The sequence below is a fragment of the Vipera berus genome (assembly GCF_964194415.1).
Source record: "Vipera berus genome assembly, chromosome: 4".
NCBI classification, from domain to species: domain Eukaryota; kingdom Metazoa; phylum Chordata; class Lepidosauria; order Squamata; family Viperidae; genus Vipera; species Vipera berus.
The window spans coordinates 5,474,671-5,494,802 of record NC_138206.1 but is presented as its reverse complement, the minus strand read 5'-3'; the positions used below and the strand labels follow the sequence as shown (position 1 = coordinate 5,494,802).

The window sequence follows — 20,132 nt, the reverse complement described above, 5'->3', positions numbered from 1 at the left end:
AACCTGTTGGAAGGACTGCACACTGCTGGAAAGCCTTTGGTCCTGATGACAACTTTGGAACTGGAGCTGACCAAAGCAGAATCCAGGGGAGCAATTTCTCCTGCAATACTGTTGTCTGCCCTAGTGACAAGCAACATCAATCAGTTCTGTCTGGGGGAAGTGGAACATCTCTGGCTGGTGATGAAAAACGATGAGTCTAAGTGATTTTCCTAAGAAAGGCATTTCATAAGCGACTCTTCGGAAACTCCTTGCCTTGGTTTGGTGAATACCTGGGAAGATTCTGGAAAAGATAATCAAACAACAAATCAGCGAACACCTTGATGCGAACAAAGTTATCACTAAAAGCCAACATGGGTTTGTCAAAAACAGATCATGCCAGACAAATCTTATTGCATTCTTTGACCAAGTGACAAAACTAGTGGACCAGAGGAATGCTGTAGATATAATTTACTTGGACTTCAGTAAGGCATTTGATAAAGTAGATCACAACCTACTACTTGATAAGATAGAAAAATGTGGGTTAGATAGCATCACCACCAGATGGATTCGTAGCTGGCTGACCGGCTGTACTCAGCGTGTGGTCCTCAATGGAACCGCATCTACATGGAAGGAAGTGTGTAGTGGGGTGCCCCAGGGCTCTGTTCTGGGCCCAGTGCTCTTCAACATCTTCATCAACGATTTGGACGAGGGGATAGATGGGGAACTCATCAAATTTGCAGACGACACCAAGCTGGCAGGAATAGCCAATACTCCAGAAGATAGGCTTAAGATACAGGAGGATCTGGACAGACTCGAACACTGGGCACTATCTAACAAAATGAAATTCAATGGTGAAAAAAGTAAGGTTCTACATTTAGGCAGGAAAAATCAAATGCACAGGTATAGTATAGGTGGTACCTTGCTCAATAGTAGTAACTGTGAGAGAGATCTTGGAGTCCTAGTGGACAATCACTTAAATATGAGCCAGCAGTGTGCTGCAGCTGCCAAAAAAGCCAACACAGTGCTAGGCTGCATTAACAGAGGGATAGAATCAAGATCAAGTGAAGTACTAATACCACTTTACAATGCTTTGGTAAGGCCACACCTGGAATACTGCATCCAGTTTTGGTCACCACGATGTAAAAAAGATGTCAAGACTCTAGAAAGAGTACAGAGAAGAGCAACAAAGATGATTGGGGGACTGGAGGCTAAAACATATAGGGAACGGTTGCTGGAATTGGGTATGTGTAGTTTAATGAAGAGAAGGGCGAGGGGTGACATGATAGCAGTGTTCCAATATCTCAGGGGCTGCCCCAAAGAAGAGGCAGTCAAGCTATTCTCCGAAGCACCTGAAAGCAGGACAAGAAGCAACGGATGGAAACTAGTCAAGGAGAGAAGCAACCTAGAACTAAGGAGAAACTTCCTGACAGTGAGAACAACTAACCAGTGGAACAACCTGCCTCCAGAAGTGGTGAATGCTCCAACACTGGAAGTTTTTAAGAAGAGACTGGCCAGCCATTTGTCTGAAATGGTATAGGGTTTCCTGCCTGAGCAGGGGGTTAGACTAGATGACCTCCAAGGTCCCTTCCAACTTATTATTATTATTATTATTATTATTATTATTATTATTATTATTATTATTATTATTATTATTATTATTATTATTATTATTATTATTATTATTATTATTATTATTTTATTATTATGGCATCTGGAGAATCATCTCCAGAACTTCCGAGGTGGGAAGTATTCCTTAAATAGTTTGATTCTGCATGGCTCAAAGCCTAGATGTTCCTCACCAACCTTCTAATTTGGTGGCCGGATGAGGAGTCTAGGACAACTCGCCACGGCCAACTCGTGGCGTGACAACTCATCATGACCAACTTGTTATGGGACAATTCAGTGCTGTAATTAATCCCAAAAGTGTTGTTGTTTTTTTTAAAAGGCGACTGGACTTTCTTTGAAGACATTTCGCTTGCCATCCAAAAAGCTTCTTCAGTTCCTTCCATGAACTGAAGGAGCTTCTTGGATGACAAGCGAAACGTCTTCAAGGAAAACAAAGAAAGCCCAGTTGCCTTTTTTATTAAAACAATTTTTTAAAAAAGCACCCTTGGGACCATCACGTCTTGGATGGCTGAGAATCTCCATAGACATTTTGCTGCATTAATCGTTTCATTCCGTTCCTTCTATTAGGGGTGACTGTGTTTTCGTCGAAATTATTGCAATTCTTGTACTTCTGGATTGACTTTATTTTATTACTCTTGTTATTGTTGTTGAAATAATTCAAGTTTTGTACTGGTTGAATTGTCCCACGGCAAGTTGAGTGGGCTGCCAGCTGACGAAACACGAGGGTCATCCACAATGAAAGCAAATAAATAATTATTGGCTGATACATGTTAGCAACCTCATCGAATTCTCTTTTCCTCTCTTTGCCCTTAACAGAGAGCAATCATGTCTTTCTCCAGCACTTTCCAAGGTATTGGTCTAGAGCCTTAAGGACTAGAAACTTGTCTTCATCGAGCAAACTTGAAATTCAGGCTGCCTTACAGCCCTAGATATGGAATGTTTTCCTACATTCCCTCTTCTGACTCAACTTTCACTTTCTGTCCCAGCAAAACAAAACGGCTGTGGCTCGCTCCCATAGCACGGACTCCGAAGACAACTACGTGCCCATGAATCCAAGCTCTTCGCTCCTGCAAAGCGCGGAGTGCTCCAGTGACAGCTCCCAGCACCTCTACATCCCAATGAGCCCTGGGCCACATCACCTGGACCTGATGGGCCATGCCTCGGCCACCTTCCCAGCGCAGAAAGGTGGCAACAGCAGCTCACAGCCCTCCAGGCGGATGAGTGACATCCAGCCCCCACCCATCAATCGCAACCTGAAACCAGATCGAAAAGGTGAAGACTTGCAACAAGAAGGGAGTGGGCCAGGGCGCTCTTTGGAGGGATGGATGGATGGATGAGTGGATGATGGATGGTTGATGGAAAGGAAGATGGAGAGAGGGGTGGGTGATGGTTGGATGGAGGATGGATGGAGGATGGTTGGATGGATGGATGAAAGGAAGGATGGGTGGATAGATGGATAATGAAAAGATGGATGGGTGGATGATGAAAAGAAGGATGGATGGAGGAGTAGATGATGAATGGAGGATGGATGGATGATGCAAAGGAAGATAGAGAGGGGTGGGTGATGGTTGGATGGAGGATGGATGATGGATGATGAAAAGAATGGATGGATGGATGGATGGATGGATGGATGGATGGATGGATGATGAAAGGAAGGATGGGTGGAAGAATAGATGGATGGATGATGAAGATGGGTGAATGGATGGATGGATGATGAAAAGAATGGATGGATGGATGGATGATGAAGGATGGATGGGTGTATGATGAAAAGAAAGATGGATGGATGGATGCTGGAAAAGATGGATGGGTGTATGATAAAAAAGGGATGGATCGATGGAGTGCATGATGAATGGATGATGAAAAGGAAGATGGAGAGATGGTTGGGTGATGGTTGGGTGGAGGATGGATAATGAAAAGAATGGGTGGATGGATGATGAAAGGAAGGATGTGTGGATAGATGGATAATGAAAAGATGGATAGGTGAAAGGATGGATGGATGCTGGAAAAGATGGATGGATGGATGGAACAGTAGATGAATGGAGGATGAATGGATGATGAAGGAAGATGGAGAGGGGGTGGGGGATGGTTGGATGGAGGATGGATGGATGGATGATGAAAAGGAAGATGGAGAGGATTGGGTGATGGTTGGGTGGAGGATGGATAATGAAAAGAATGGGTGGATGGATGGATGGATGGGTGTTCTGCTGATTTTATTGATCTATCAAACTGAAAGTAGATAGTGTTGATGTGGCCACAGGAGGGCGTGGCTGTTGCCCCTTTGAATTTGGATCGTAACTAGCCTTTCGGAGGTCTCTTGCAAACGCTGAACAGTCGCTAAGCGATCAGTTGTAAGACTGTGCCTACTTTCAGTTTGACGGACAAATATAGCAACAAAAATATTAAATTTATTTAGACTCCCCCTGCGGATTTTGCCTGTTTACTGACAGGGTGGACAAATCACCCCAAGGAAGGTGGAGACCATATATACAAACCACAGAAGGCTACAAGGGACCTCAGAGTTGTGTTCCATTTGATGCCTGTGGGAAATATTATACTTTTAATCATTTCAGCTCAAGCAGCTGTCCAGCCTAACTCTGATTCTCTTTCTCACCCAGCTAAACCGACCCCCCTTGACCTAAGGGGCAATTCAGTCATTGATGAACTGCCCTTTAAATCGCCGGTCACAAAATCGTGGTCTAGACCCGGGTGAGTATAATCCTGACTTGCTTTTTAAAGAGCCAGTTTGGTTTAATGATTATTGAAAAACCAGGAGACGGTGAGTTCTAGTCCCGCCTTAGGCATGTAAGTCAGCTGGGTCACTTTGGGCCCCTCACTAAGAGACAGTGAGTTCTAGTCCCACCTTAGGCATGAAAGCCAGCTGGGTGACTTTGGGCCCATCACCAGGAGACAGTGAGTTCTAGTCCTGCCTTAGGCATCAAAGCCAGTTGGGTGACTTTGGGCCCCTCACTAGGAGACAGTGAGTTCTAGTCCCACCTTAGGCATCAAAACCAGCTGGGTGACTTTGGGCCCCTCACTAGGAGACAGTGAGTTCTAGTCCCACCTTAGGCATCAAAGCCAGTTGGGTGACTTTGGGCCCCTTACTAGGAGACAGTGAGTTCTAGTCCCACCTTAGGCTTCAAAACCAGCTGGGTGACTTTGGGCCCCTCACTAGGAGACTGTGAGTTCTAGTGCCACCTTAGGCATCAAAACCAGCTGGGTGACTTTGAGCCCCTCACTAGGAGACTGTGGGTTCTAGTCCCACCTTAGGCTTCAAAACCAGCTGGGTGACTTTGGGCCCCTCACTAGGAGACTGTGAGTTCTAGTCCCGCCTTAGGCATCAAAACCAGCTGGGTGACTTTGGGCCCATCACCAGGAGACTGTGAGTTCTAGTCCCGCCTTATGCATGAAAGCTGGCTGGGTGATTTTGGGCCAGTCATCAGGAGACGGTGAGTTCCAGTCCCATTTTATGCATGAAAAACAGACTGAGTGACTTAAAGCCCAATGCACCTCACAAGGTTGTTATTTTGGGGAAAATAGGAAGAATGAAAGAGTATCATGCATAAGGCGCCACTGTGAGTTCTAGTCCCACCTTAGGCGTGAAAGCTGGCCTGGTGATTTTGGGCCAATCACCAGGAGGCAGTGAGTTGTAGTCCCGCCTTAGGCATGAAAAACGCACTGAGTGACTTTGGGCCGGTCACTTTCTCTCTCAGCTCAAGCCACCTCATAGGGTTGTTGTTGTGAGGGAAATGGGAGGATGAAAGCGCATTAGCTACGTTCTCCTGCTTGAATTATATATACAGGGTAGTCCTTGACTAATTTGCTAAGCAAGACCGCTGTTAAGTGAGTTTTGCCCCATTTTATGACCTTTCTTACAGCGGTTGTTAAGTGAAACACTGCAGATGTTAAGTTACTATCACAGCTGTCGGCTGAGGAATTCTGGGAGTTAAAGTCCAACCATCTTAAAGCCAGCAAGGTTGAAAAACACTTCTTAAACCAGGGGTCTTCAAACTTGGCCCTTTTATGACTTGTGGACTTCAAATCCCAGAATTCCTTAGCCAGGCTTGAAGGGGCCATAGCTCCCCCATGCTGGCTCAGGAATTCTGGGAGTTGAAGTCATGAAGGGAGCCATAGTTCCCCCCCATGATGGCTCAGGAATTCTGGGAATTGAAGTCTGCAAGATATGAAGGGGCCATAGTTTCCCCCATGCTGGCTCAGGAATTCTGGGAATTGAAGTCCACAAGTCATGAAGGGGCCAAGTTTGAAGACCCCTGGCCTAAACACTTAGGAAAACACACACACACACACACACACACACACACACACACACACACACACAGGGCTGTGCACTTTTTCAGACTCCCAAGGTGCTTTCATGGTGTTTACAGCTAATTCTGCCCCTCCTTAAATGGAGTGAATCTTTTCCTGGGATTGTGCTGTCGCAGCGAAGAGCAACTGCACAATTCTGGGGAATACACACAGCTGTTTAAGAATACAGGGCCTGGGTCTGTGAGATTCCTCAAAGCACATTTGGGTCAAAGCATGGCCCATCTCTTCCCCTTCATGCTAAAATAGCCCCTGACCCTTCTGACGTAGAGCATCTTTCCCCTGGGGCTGAGCTAGCCATCCACCCATGAACAGTTGAAAGGAGATGTCTGTTAGGCTGCAGACAATTTGTCATGCCCTAATTCAGATTGTAAATTCATTGTCTGGGAGGAGAAAGATGGGTTTGTCTCTTGGTGAGGTCACCCTTGTGGAGTCACCCGCTGTCCACCAGCTCAGACACTTAAGCCCAGAATTTGCAAAAGCACAGGGGTTGAGTTCACACATCCTCCTAAGGCAGGCCCAGACATTTCCCATGTATAGCTTAATATAAAATCAGAAGCAGTGGAGCAGTGGGCTAATGCCTCCTTAAGTAACACCAGCTGCCTGCAATTAGTGCAGGTTCGCATCCCACCAGGCTCAAGGTTGACTCAGCCTTCCATCCTTCCGAGGTAGGTAAAATGAGGACCCAGATTGTTGGGGGCAATTAAGTTGACTTTGTAATAATGCCGCTTGGGAGGGGTGTGAAAGCCCTAATAAGCAGGCATATACATAGAATGAAGGCTACTGCTAAGTTTGTAAGCCGCCCTGAGTCTTCGGAGAAGGGCGGGATATAAATGGAATTAAAATAAATTAAAAAAATAGCTTCAAAAGACAGAGTAATTGAGTTGGAAGTAATTGAGTTGCAGGTCTTCTAGTCCATCTCCCTGCTCAAGCCACAAAGAAGAGGGGGGGGTCAACTTATTTTCCAAAGCGCCAAGAGGTCAGGTCAAGAAACGATGGATCGAAACTCATCAAGGAGAGAAGCAACCTGGAATTAAGGAGGAACTTCCCAACAGTGAGGACAGTTACCCAGTGGAAGGGCTTGCCAACAGAAGTTGTGGGTGCTCCGTCACTGGAGCCTTTCAAGAAGAGACCGTTTGTCTGAAATGGTGTAGGGTCTTCTTCTTGATCAGGGGGTTGGACTGGAAGACCTCCAAGGTCCCTTCCAACTCTGCTATTCCTATACCGTTCTAGACAAATGGTGGTCCAGTCTCGAAAACCACCAGTGACGGAGCACCCACAACGTCTAGAGGACGCGAAGCCTTATCCAAACAATTTCCACCGGTGCTTTAACTCTGAAACACTTTTTCAAGATGCCGTTTTGCCTTGGTATGCTTTCAGCCCGGCTCTTTGTCATTGGGCATGTTGCGCACTACCATGTGCTCACTCGATTATGTGAATGATGAGGTCTGTCCTGCATTCCTGAATTCTTCATCGTATTCCTTTGTCTTGGTTACTTCCCTGATCTTCAGCTTGGAAGCTCTAACTGTGGGGGTCCTCGCTGCTCTCTGAGCTGGGTGGTTTTCTTGCGGACCTTTCATGATCCAACTAGGTAACATCATCAGGGCTAGAAGAGAAGGGAGTTTGGGGGGGGAGGAGGAGGACTGTGGAGGTCCTTGATGCTCTCTGAGCTTGGTGGTTTTCTTGCACATGTTTCATAGCCCAACTAGGTAACATCATCAGTGCTAGAAAGGAGTTAAGTTTGCACTCAATTAAGCTGACTTTGTAATAATGCCACTTGGGGGGGTGTGTGAAAGCCCTAATAAGCAGGCATATACATAGAATGAAGGCTACTGCTAAGCTTGTAAGCCGCCCTGAGTCTTCGGAAAAGGGCGGGATATAAATGGAATTAAAATAAAAAATAAATAAAAATAAATATACCAGTGGCTTGCCCTGTCAGTTTTGGAAGGAATGTTCTTTAACAGAATTGGAAGGGACTTTGGAGGTCTTCTAGTCCAGCCCCTGCTCAAACAGGGGACCCTACATCATTTACTCTGTATACCATTTAACATTTCTTGGTAGTTCCTTGATTAGGCTCTTGTTTACTGTTAGCTTGTTTGGGCCTGCATTGGTTGTTCCTGGATTGGGGTATTGTTTACTTGATTGTTGGTCTAGGGCAGGGGTGTCAAACTGCCGGCCCGCGGGCCAGATGAGCCGTGGTGAAACCGCGCCCGTCCCATTACCGGCAATGGGAAAAAAAAGTCACGATATGTCACGACATGTCACGTGACGTCGCGAGTTTGACACCCCTGATCCAGTGCTAATCTTGGTGTTAACCTCTGCTCATCTGGTGAGGAAGTGTTTTGGTCTCTTTTTTTTAAGAAGAGATTGGACAACCAGCTGTCTGAAACGGTATAAGGCTTCCTGCTTGAGCAGGGGGTTGGACTAGAAGACCTCCAAGGTCCCTTCCAGGGCTGCTATTCTGTTATTCTGTTTGCTTCCTTTGGGGCTGTTTGATTGTCTCTTTTGAATGGTATGTAGATGTTGTTTATCTCAATGTGCTGGTCGATGGCCGATTTATCTGCCAGGCTTCCAGGAATTCTCTATTATCATTTTTGGACTTGACTTGGTCTAAGATGCTCACCGTTTCCCCACCGAAACTGTGGTTAAGTCTGTCCATCTGCTCCAAGCTTGGCAGATAAAGCCCTCTTGTGACTTGTCATAACCTTTTCTTCTGGATGCTCTCCTTTTAGCCAGACCTTCAGTTCCAACTTTTCTCAATATTGTCGTCCCACCTCTACTCAAAGTATCACCAGCACTGACTCGGGAGATAGTGAAGAAAATTATGTGGCCATGGTAAGTTTTTATAAATGCTTCTTTCTCTTTTGAGCTTTTCTCCCATATCTTCTGTGATGGACTGTAGTGAGGAGGGAGGTTTCCTAAGTGGGAGGGGGGAACATTCCCAAGGAGGAAGAGGCAGCTAATCCCAGATATCCTGTGTGAGTGAATTCTGGGAGTTGAAGTCCACAAGACTTAAAGTTGCCAACATTGGATGGTCTGGTTTTAAGTTACAGGTCATCCTCAGGACCACAATTGAGCCCAGCGTTCTGTTGCTAAGTGAGACACTTCTTCAGTGAGTTTTGCCCCATTTCACGACCGCTTCTGCCCCATTTCTTAAGAGAATCACTGCAGTTGTTAAATTAGTGACCCGGTCACTAAGCGAATCTGCTTCCCCATTGACTTTGCATCAACGCTGCTAACATCGGATGTTTTTGCTTTGACAACAGATGGAGTCTGCAGTCATTTTCTTCTCATGTTTTACTCTTAGAATTAGAGTTAAAGTTAGCTGATGTTGGGGGGGAGGAATGTGCATGAGGGTTTAGCTAGACATAACAATGCTGAACCTAGTGTGAGAACCAAGGTTATTGAAATAAGAGATGATAAGAATTGGCAGGCTGGAGAACTGGAGGGGAAGCCTGCATTTCAAACTAATTGGGGAATGTGATTCATGACTGTTAATGCTATGCTACTCGAATAAAGATTCTTTAAGGTAGACAATGCCTTGAAGTTCTTTGAAGAGTTTTATCTGTCAGAACCATGACACTTTGCTTGTCAGAAGGTCACAAAAGGGGATCACATGATCCCGGGACACTGCAACCAAACTTTGATCATGTGACCGTGGGGATACTACAGTGGACATAGCTGTAAAAAACAGCCTAAGTCCCTTTTTTCGAAGTTTTTGGTAACTTTGAATGGTCACTAAATGAATGATTGTAAGTTGAAGATTGCCCATATTTATTCTTATAAAGGCTCTAAAATCTGGCTTCAAAATTTTGACACAGGACTCAGGGCTCCCAGACAACTGATTAAACAACAAGAAAATTTTACTGTTAAGATTCTGTCGGCATCTGGAAATAAGGCAATAGCTTGCACACCCTCGACTTACAACCATTTGTTTAGTGACTGCCCAAAGTTATATTAAAAAAGTGACTTATAAGTTACTGAAAAAAGTGACTTGGATGGTTTTTCAGCCTTACGATCGTTCTAGCCTCCACATGGTCATGTGATTAAAATTTGGACACTTGGCAAGTGGCTTTTGCAACCTTTGACAAGTCAAAAGGGGAGCCATATTTGCTTAACAACCTTGTTACTAACTTAACTGTCAAAGATGAAACTTTAGCAGCATTTCAACTTGCCTTTAGATTAAGGGTGGGGGAGAGGGGTTACTTTCAAGTGGGTAGATGGAGAAACAAAACTTCTTCGATTCAGCTGCAGACCGTAGGAACCTGAAACCTTTTCAAGGACACCAGAACAGGTGTGGATTTGAAGCAGATGGTTCCCATAACAATAATGGATTGATAATGGATTACGTAAGACCTTGGGGGTTTGGCTGGGGAAACTGTTCTTTAAGTCTATGAATTGGTGCGGGAACCTCAGAGTTAGTTTTGCCTCGACATAACCAAGCAGCGTATCCAATAAACAGTAAGAATTTCAGAAACGGAATGAACCTGGAGTTTTATTTGAATTCTCGAAATGGATTCTCGAACAACTGCAGTGATTTATTTAACAACTGTGGCAAGAAAAGTCATAAAACAGGTCAAAACTCACCTAACCACCGTCTTGTTTAGCAACAGAAACGTTGGGCTCAATTGTGGTCGTAAGTCGAGGACCACCTGTATATGAATGCCTCTTTTATACTTATACTGAATTTCTACACAGAGGGCCTTTTAGTCTGAATTAATGGGGAAGGGAAACTAATATCTTGCAGAAGTTAGGGAAATCAAGATGCAGATTTTGACTGATTGTTTGAATGGGCCTTTTGCTGTTGCTTGACTGATTGCTCCTAACTGCTTTAATTTTAGCAAAACCCCATTTCTGCATCTCCCATTCCAAGTGGGAAGAGTAGTCCAGCCCAAAAGAAGAGCACCACAAGTGTTGATTACCTGGCTTTGGACTTTCAGCCGAGCTCACCTGGCCCTCACCGAAAGGTACAATCCAGTTCTGAAAGCTTCGTAACCATCCCACACCGAACCATAGACAAAACATGTGGGCACGGGACAACTGGCTGAAATGCAGTTGAGTGGAAAGTCTGCCAGTTGGCGTGACAAACTCAACTAGAGAGCCAGTTTGGTCTGATAGTGAAGGCACCAGGCTAGAAACCAGAAGAGAGTGAGTTCTAGTACTGCCTTATGCATGAAAGCCGGCTGGGTGACTTTGGGCCAATCACCAGGAGACAGTGAGTTCTAGTCCCACCTTAGCCATGAAAGCTAATTGGGTGACTTTGGGCCAATCACCAGGAGATGGTGAGTTCTAGTCCCACCTTAGTCATGAAATTTAATTGGGTGACTTTGGCCCAATCAGCAGAAGACTGTGAGTTCTAGTCCCACCTTAGGCATGAAAGTTAATTGGGTGACTTTGATCCAATCACCAGGAGACAGTGAGTTCTAGTCCCACCTTAGGCATCAAAACCGACTGGGTGACTTTGCATCAATTACCAGGAGACTGTGAGTTTATTCCCGCCTTAGGCACAAAAATGTAACACAAAGCCACATCTAACCAGAAGGATGAAATATGCAAGGAATCGGCAATTTTAGGACTTTGATATCTGTTCCTAAGGTTCTGGTAAAATTGCCCAAACTCCGCCAGTCAGCTTTTCTGCTCAAGGTGGGACTAGAACTTACTGTTTCTTGGTGCTTGGCCCAAAGTCACCCAGCCAGCTTTCATACCTAAGGCAGGACTAGAACTCACCATCTCCTGGTGATTGGCCCAAAGTCACCCAGCTGGCTTTCATGCAAGACTAGAACTCACAGTTTCCTGGTGATTAGCCCAAGTTCACCTAGCTGGCTTTCATACCTACAGCAGGATTAGAACTCAGCACCTTCTGTTTTCTAGGCCAGCATCTTAACCACTACACCAAACTAGCTCTACAGTACATGTCATTCCTTCTTACTAAAATGGAATACTTTTAATTAGAATATTTGTTTCACTGCATCTCCAACAACGTAAACTGAAAACAGTCATTTCTAAGTGTTTTTTTTAATTGAATAGTCTATTGAAATTTCAAGTCTATTGAAATGTTTGTGGGTTTTTTTTTTTTTAAAAAAACCCTCCCTTTTATTACTTAAATAAAACATTAAGGAAGGAGGGGAAATTTCTTTTCTTGAATGGGTTGAATCTGATGCTTTGCACTAGTGTTTTTCAAGCTTGGCGACTTTAAGACATGTGGACTTCCACTCCCAGAATTCAAGTCCACTTCTCTTAAAATTTGCCAAATTTGGACATTTAGTAAGTAACCTTGTACAGGGATCTCCAACTTTGGCCCGTTTAAGACTTGTGGACTTCAGCTCCCAGAATTCCCCAGCCAGCATGGCTGGCTGGGGAATTCTGGGAGTTGAAGTCCACTACTCTTAAAAGTGGCCAAGCCTGAAAAACACTGCTTTGCATTGCAAGACAAACCAGGCAAAATCTGGACCATTGTCCCATCTTTTCTCCTCCTCTCTCCTTTCTCTGGCCAGCCTTCCACATCCTCTGTGGCTTCTGATGAGAAAGTCGACTACGTGCAGGTGGACAAGGAGAAGACACAAGCTTTGCAGAACACAATGCAGGAGTGGACCGATGTCCGGCAGTCGTCTGAGCCCAGCAAGACGGTGAAGCAGTAGCCAAGCGAGGGGGGAGGCGCGGTTGACAAACCACAGAGGCCTCTAGAAGTCGAGGAGGCCATCAATTTGTCCACCTTGCTTTACCTTCTCTTTGGAGAAGATTCCAGAAAGGCCGAGTGCTTCTGCTTTTGAAAACAAAAGTTCTTCAGGAAAACATTTGGCTGAAAAGCTGCATCAAGGCCTCCAAAAGGCTTTTTTTTCAGTTATGAGCGAGCTGCTGGCTGTGCTCGGAGGAATTCAGCGACTCAACGCTGGCTTCTCACTCACCTGCCCGTCTCCAAACTTTCTTCGATCCACTTTCTATCTGCAGATCACTATTTTGGCATCCCGCACCTTCTCTTTGCCGGTTTCCTGCTGTCAGTTGGAACTTACGGCCTAATTTTGGCCTCTTTCTTCTGCCTCCAGCTCTTTTAGAGATGACGGGGGTGGTGGCGATGTTGATGATAATAATAACAATAGTAATAATAATAATAATGGCCAGCTACTCATCCTAAGTGGATTTGATTTTCAGCAATCTCTTTACAAAGTGGTCTTAGCTGTATTGCTTCACAAAAGGGTGAAGAAATCTCTAAGCAATGCCTTTTATTTTATTTTATTTTATTTTGGGGGGGGCTCTTTCTGTAAATTGCCATCCTGCGAATTCCCTAAAAAGTATGCAATTGTCCTTCTGAGGACAAGCATGTTGAGAAAACAATAGTATGTTGGCATAAATCAGCTTTTTAAATGCATTAAATCTCGAACTGAAATTAATTCCTCATCTGCCGCCTTCCCACTCAACAAGCAAAAAAAAATATTCCTAATTCTCCTGCAGGAATTTTAAGATTGGAGCGTCTCTGGATGTTTTCGCAATAGTTTTCTCTTCATAGAAGATATGATATCGGTGTCCGTGATCTTAACAATAGTTGAATCTGTGTTGGGCAGTATTTGGTACCTGGTGTGCGGTATATATGGTAGAAGGACAGTATTTTGATGTTGGACCCTTATAGTATTGGTTATAAAAGCCTTGATATTTAAAAGTCCATCCACCCTATGTTTCAAACTGCATTCGATGCCTGGCTGCCTATCTCAAGCACTCCCAATTCGAAGCAAATCTTCATTTTCAAAATACCTGTGTTTTCCCCAAAATAAGACCGGGTTTTATATTAATTTTTGCTCCAAAAGACGCATCAGGGCTTATTTTCCGGTTAGGTCTTATATTCGGGGAAATACGGTACTAAATGCATCTGTCTGGCTGGTGATCTTAACTGGGGCTTATTTTGGGGGTGGGGCTTATACTATGAGCATCCTGAAAAATCACGCTAGGGCTAATTTTGTGGTTGGGTCTTATTTTCGGGGAAATACAGTAGGAGTACGGGGGCTTAAGTGGTTGGGACGCTGGGCAGGACATTAGCAAGCCCACGTTCGAGGTCCAAGAACTGCGATACGGTTGAGCTCCTGTCCTTTGCTCCAGCTCCTGCCAGGGACGTAAAAGGACCCCCCAACTGGGCATCCCCAGGACCATAGTGATGTCACCGGCTAATCCTTTCAACCCAGAAGCGTCTCAGTGCTTCTGACATGAATGCAAAATAATAATAGTAATAGTAATAATAAATCAAAATGCATTGCTGAATTTAGAGCGTCACAGTTGAAAAAGGGCAAACTGGCAAATGTAACTAATGCAGATGTAACGATGGGGGTGTTCTCCAGAAGGATATTTCACGTTACCCCTTTGCCTAGATTTAAGTCGTCCTCGACTTTATGACCACAAATTGGGACCAGAATTGCTGTGGCTAAGCGAGACGGTTGTTGAACGAATAGCGCTTAATTTTACAAGCCACGGTTGTTAAGTGAATCGCTGCAGTTGTTTAAGGGAATCAGACGGTGGTTAAGCAAATCCAGCTTCCCCCATTGAGTTTACTTGTCAGAAGCCGGTTGGGAAGGTCAAAAATAGTGATCAGCTGATCCCGGGAACATTGCAAATGTTGTAAATACACCCCGGTTTGATCACATGACCCTGAGGATGCTGTGATGGTCGTAAGAGTGAAAAACAGTCATAAGTCCCTTTTTTTTCAAAGCCATTGTAACTTCAAACAGCCGCTTAACAAATGGTTGTAAGTTGAGTACTACCTGTGTTGAGACGAGATCTAAAACAACAACAGACGAATCTGTTTCACCACATTTCCCCAAATGGGGCCCTGTTAGTTTGCAGATCCTTTATATAATATCTCATTTTTTTTACTACAGTGCTAGTTTTATGCGGGTAGCATGTATATCTCTGCAGAGCTTTACGTCTACGGAGATTCTCTGTCATCCAGGTCAGGGTGCTTTTTCAGGAGCCACTGGACATTCTTCTTCATAAACCCACTTTCTTTGAAGAAGTTTCGCTTCTCGCCCAAGAAGCTTCTTCAGTTCCAACTGAACGGTGGCGGAGGGAAGGATTTATATTCCCTGCAGTCGTCTGGTCACTAGTACTCCCTCTGGGAATCGTTGAGGCCACTTGGAGGTTTACCTGTGTCCTCAGGGTCACCTGAGTGGTGCAAATGGGTGTGGAGCCTTCTTGGAACTGCTGAAAGAGCCTGCAGAAAGTACAGCTCCGCTCCCCTCTAGCAAGGTTGTCCTGTTGTTAAGTCAGACATCCCCATTAATGAGGAAAGGGGCCTTGCAAGAGAAGTTGCAGAGGGCTAGGGTCCTTTGAAGAGTTGCTGGGATCAGGCTCTCCCCGAAAAATGGATTAGCCCTCCTTGTCTACACCCTCCTGACGGCGACAAGGAAAGCCGTGGCACGGATGGGCGGAGAAAGGGCAAACGTTGTGTTCACACAGCCCATTAACCCAGGTCAAGTAAAGATGTAGCAGGTGAACGTGTTTATTATGCTAGAACAGAGTTGGTGTTGGCCTAGATAAGGTTTTCCCGTATGGTTTAGGACAGGGCTAGGCAACCTTGGCTCTTTTACGACTCATGGACTTCAACTCCCAGAATTCCTGAGCCAGCCCTGCTGAGGGGAAAGGGAGAGGTTTCCAAGCTGAGCCACGCTGGCTCAGGAATTCTGGGAGTTGAAGTCCGCAAATCATGAAGGGGCCAAAGTTCCCCCATGCTGGCTGAGGAATTCTGGGAGTTGAAGTCCGCAAGTCATGAAGGGGCCATAGTTCCCCCATGCTGGCTCAGTAATTCTGGGAGTTGAAGTCCGCAAATCATGAAGGGGCCAAAGTTCCCCCATGCTGGCTCAGGAATTCTGGGAGTTGAAGTCCACGAGTCATAAAAGAGCCAAGGTTGCCTAGCCCTGGTTTAGGCTATTGTGAATTGGTGTATTGGGATGGTTTCTGGCTCGGCGTGATTTGTGAAATAGAAAATGGTTGGGTTCAGCTTTCAGGTTGGGTGTAACGTGTGAATGCAACCGGGTGGCTGAGGTTGAAGGGAAAGAGGCCTAGCCCTGAATAAAAAACTTCTATTTTATTGCTCTTCTGCAATACAGGTAGTCCTTGACTTACGACCACAATTGAGCCCAACATTTCTGTTGCTAAGCAGGACATTTCTTCAGTGAGTTTTGCCCCGTTTTACGAGCACTGCACTTGTTAAGTTCACGGTTGCTAAGTGAATCTGGCTTCCCCCATTGACTTTGCTTGTCAGAAGGTCGCAAAAGGGGATCACATGACCCCGGGGACAGGACGACCGTCATAGATATGAGCCAAGTTGCCAAGTGTCCAAATTTTGACCACAACAGTAGTAAGAGTGAAAAACTGTCATAAGTCACTTTTTTTCAATGCTGTTGTAACTTTAAACGGTCATTAGAAGAATGGGTGTAACTCAAGGACTGCATGTATCACCAGCCTACTCCTTCCAAGATCTTTGCTGTTACTCTCTGCTAATTCCTTAGCTAAAAAAGACTTTATACAGGCTTCAATTCCTGTAAGAATCAGGTTACTTGACATTTCCTTATTGGTGAGATTAAGATCTCTTTGGGGACCGAAGACACTGTTATTTTTATAGTTATTTTCCTGCACCGGACATCTGTGGACCGTCTCATACAGACATTCACTTCAAGAGAGAGTGTGTAGAAAAAAACCCCCCACAAATCCTGTTTTGCTTGATCAACGTACCAAGGGCAAACCTCAGTTCATAAACCCACTTCCTGTCTTAGGGCTGTGTCTCTAAGGCTTGATGGGGCAATCCTAAACCACCTATGCAGGTTTAATCCAAGGTGCTTTTTCCCCCCCACAGAAGTGATCTTAGAACTTCCGTTCAAAAGCCTTTCCTCTCAGGCGCCTGCGGTTTCCCCCCCGCTTCTCTCTTTCCAGAGTCCCGAGTTCAGGTTCTCCTGGTTTGCCAGTGAAAAGCCGCCCCCCCCCTTTCCCCCGTGTCAGATTCACACAACCTGCTGAGCTAAACTGTGACTGGCTACTTACCAGCTCAATGCCGTGTATAGTTTAGTGAGCTTTGCAAGTTCAGACCACAAGATTAATTCAAATAGCCACCATTTGGTTAACCGTGGCTGATGCAAACCCGGCCTACGGGATGCAGTTTGTGCCCTGATCTTGTGACTGTTAAAATAACTCCAGGATTTGTTTTAAAGCCTGTGCAGTTCTCTCTGTTAATTCTATATAGGCAAAGGGGCAGCTTTTTAAAACGTTAAGATTTTTGCAGCTAGAACTCGACATTTTTAATTTACCGTTTGATTTCCAGTTTTCAGCTAATAAACTTTGTCTCTTGTGCATAAAGGGTTCTAGGTAGCAATAGAAAGATTTTTCTCTTTCAGGATCCACCCTTTAGATCGGATTTCAAATTGCCCAAGTATGTGAACTTTAAAGCCCAGAATTCCACAGCAATATGGTCGTGGATGAGAATTCTGGGAATTGAAGTCCATATGCCTGGAAGTTGCCAAGCTTGTGAAAGACTCCTTTGGACTCTTGTTTATTACCAAGCACATGAGCTAAATAGTGAACTGAAGATCAGGGATGTCGTTTTAGGCACAGGGAAAAAAAATAATCAGAGAATTTTTCAGTACCTTAAGAAACCTCTTACAAATCAGGGCCTTGGCCACTTTAAGACTTGTGGCTGAGGAATTCTGGGAGTTGAAGTCCACAAGTCTTAAAGGGGCCAAAGTTGGAGATCCCTGTACAAGGTTACTTACTAAATGTTCAAATTTTCCTCTAAGTTACCCTCACCCCTAACCCAGAGATTCTTAAACATGGCGGTGTCATCACCCCGGGAAAATAAACTTAAGTGAACTTTCCTGTAGAAAAAATTAATGATTTGATTAGGTTTAGGGTTGGGGTTGGGGAAGAAATAAATAGACCCAATTTTAATAATTAGGTTTTATGATGCCAACTAGAACAAGGAGAGGGACTTCCAAGTCTCCTGGCAACCTCACGTTTATTTCCTAGTGGTGCCCCATCCAGGTCTGATTTGGCTTGGCTTCTGACCCCACCTAAAATGCACACTGCCTTCTGCTGAAATGCTGATCGAAGGGTACAACTATATAAAATACAGGTAGTCCTTTACTTACGACCACAATTCAGCCCAATAGTCGATATAAGTCGAGGATTACCTGTATTCGGCAGCTTCACAGATCGACAAAATATGTTGGGTTTTTTTCCGAAGACAGCAATGAGACACCCGGGGTTCACGTAATGGAAGAATTGTAGCCTTAACCAGATTTGTGTAACTAGGTATTAAGAAAGATTTTTGACTAGGAGTCTCTTGTGTTTTGTCAAAGAAACAATGATGTTTTATTACCTTGCTGTGAATGTCCTAAATTGAATGATTGGCAGGAAGGTGGGTGGGGTTTTCTGCTTTTCTTCCGGGGAGGATGGGAAGTGGCTGATGTTTATTTCTTTACAAAAATCCTCTTTTTTTCCAAAACTATATACAGATATATATATATATATATAAATAGATGTACAGTATGTTTTTGTCTTGTGGTATTACTGTTTGAGCTGAATATTCCTTCTTCCTTTTTTTAGCCACTGTGGATTCCATTTCCTTAAATTATTAATTTATTCCCTGCGAGCTGCAGTTGAAAGAAGATGACTGCTGTCCTGCAAAGCCGAAGTTGCGCTTAAACTTAGTTAATACTTTAAAATAAACCAGTTGCTGTTAATAAATGTGATAGACGGCTAAAAAAAAAGGAATGCACTTATTTCTGTGTGTTTAATCGCCACGATTAGAAGCCTACTCCTCCGGAATGTGTTGGTTATAATACTTGATACGCAATTATGCAGTAGATCACCTTCCATATTAGCATGGAGATATTATGAGCACGCTGTAAGAGTAGATGGCGAAATATTTTCTGCTTGGGCTTATATTTTTAGAGGAAGGAGATCAGCAGGTTAGGTTAGGTGCTTTTTCAGGAGGCAACTGGACTTTCTTGTTTTGCTTTGAAGACATTTCGCTTCTCATCCAAGAAGCTTCTTCAGGTTCTGACTGAATGGTGGGGGAAATGGAAGGATTTATACTCCTTGCAGACGGTTGGTCATTTACCTTCTTTTAGAGAGTCGTTGAGGCCACTTGGAGGTTTGTCTGTGTCCTCAGGTTCACCTGAGTGGTGCAAATGGCGGCGGAGCCTTCTTGGAATTGCCGAAAGGACTCTGTTGTGGAGCTGTTCTTTCTGCAGGATGTTTCTGCAGCTCCACAACACACCATCCAGTCAGAGCGGAAGAAGCTTCTTGGATGAGAAGCAAAATGTCTTCAAAGAAAAACAAGGAAGTCCCGTGGCCTCCAGAAAAAAAGCACCTTTTGGGTCCTTAAATTAAGACAATCAAATCTGGGCTCTGAAACGTCAAACCCCTGTTGGCGGTTTTTCTTGACGCCATTCCTGGACGGTCTGAATTTTTTGCAACTTGGTTGCAAACGTGAAAGTACTTGAAAGTAACGAGTTACCTTTTGGTAAGATGGACAACCAATACTTTTAACAACAGGATAACAGATTTGGAACGGACCTTTGATATCTTCTAATTCAACGCCCAGCAGACCGTATACCATTTCAGGCAAATGGCTGTCTAGTCTCAGCTGGAAGGGACCTTGGAGGTCATCTAGTCCAACCCCCTGCTCAAGCAGGAAACCCTCCACCATTTCAGAGAAACAATCTGTCCAGTCTCTTCTTAAAAACTTCCAGGGATGGAGCATCCACAACTTCTGGAGGCAAGTTGTACCACAGATTAATTGTTCTCACTGTCAGGAAGTTTCTCCTTAGTTCTAGGTTGCTTCTCTCCTTGATGAGTTTCCATCCACAACTTCAGAAGGCAACGCCATTCCCCTGAGTATTCATTACACAGCCCGTTACCAAAAATCTCTCTCCTTCCTCACAATTTTGCTTTGGAAAGTTAGACGTTTCCTTGTACTGTGGGTTAAAATTTGTGTCCACACTCACACTTCCTGCATTGACAAAAAAACAACAACACAACAACTTACCCATTAAAGCAGACCTGAGCATTTTTCAGCCCTGTGTGGATCGTTTTTATTTTGAAGTGCGGCTATTTTATTTACTTTTCAATTTAACAGAATCTAATAACAGAGCTGGTTGGGACCTCGGAGGTCCTCTAGTCCAACCCCTCTGCTCAAGCAGGAAACCCTATAGCATTTCAGACAAATG

General features: G+C 44.5%; 1 protein-coding gene across 1 annotated transcript in view; it reads left to right on the top strand.

The window, feature by feature from the left end:
• Positions 1-15,629, top strand: part of GAB2 (GRB2 associated binding protein 2) — a 141,059-nt gene extending 125,430 nt beyond the window's left edge. The window contains exons 6-10 of the mRNA XM_081327825.1: positions 2,592-2,877; positions 4,221-4,311; positions 8,661-8,763; positions 10,770-10,895; positions 12,423-15,629. Coding sequence (XP_081183951.1) covers positions 2,592-2,877; positions 4,221-4,311; positions 8,661-8,763; positions 10,770-10,895; positions 12,423-12,566 — 750 coding nt within the window. The 3' untranslated portion in view covers positions 12,567-15,629. The remainder of the gene's footprint in view (positions 1-2,591; positions 2,878-4,220; positions 4,312-8,660; positions 8,764-10,769; positions 10,896-12,422) is intronic.
• Positions 15,630-20,132: the final 4,503 nt, after the last annotated feature.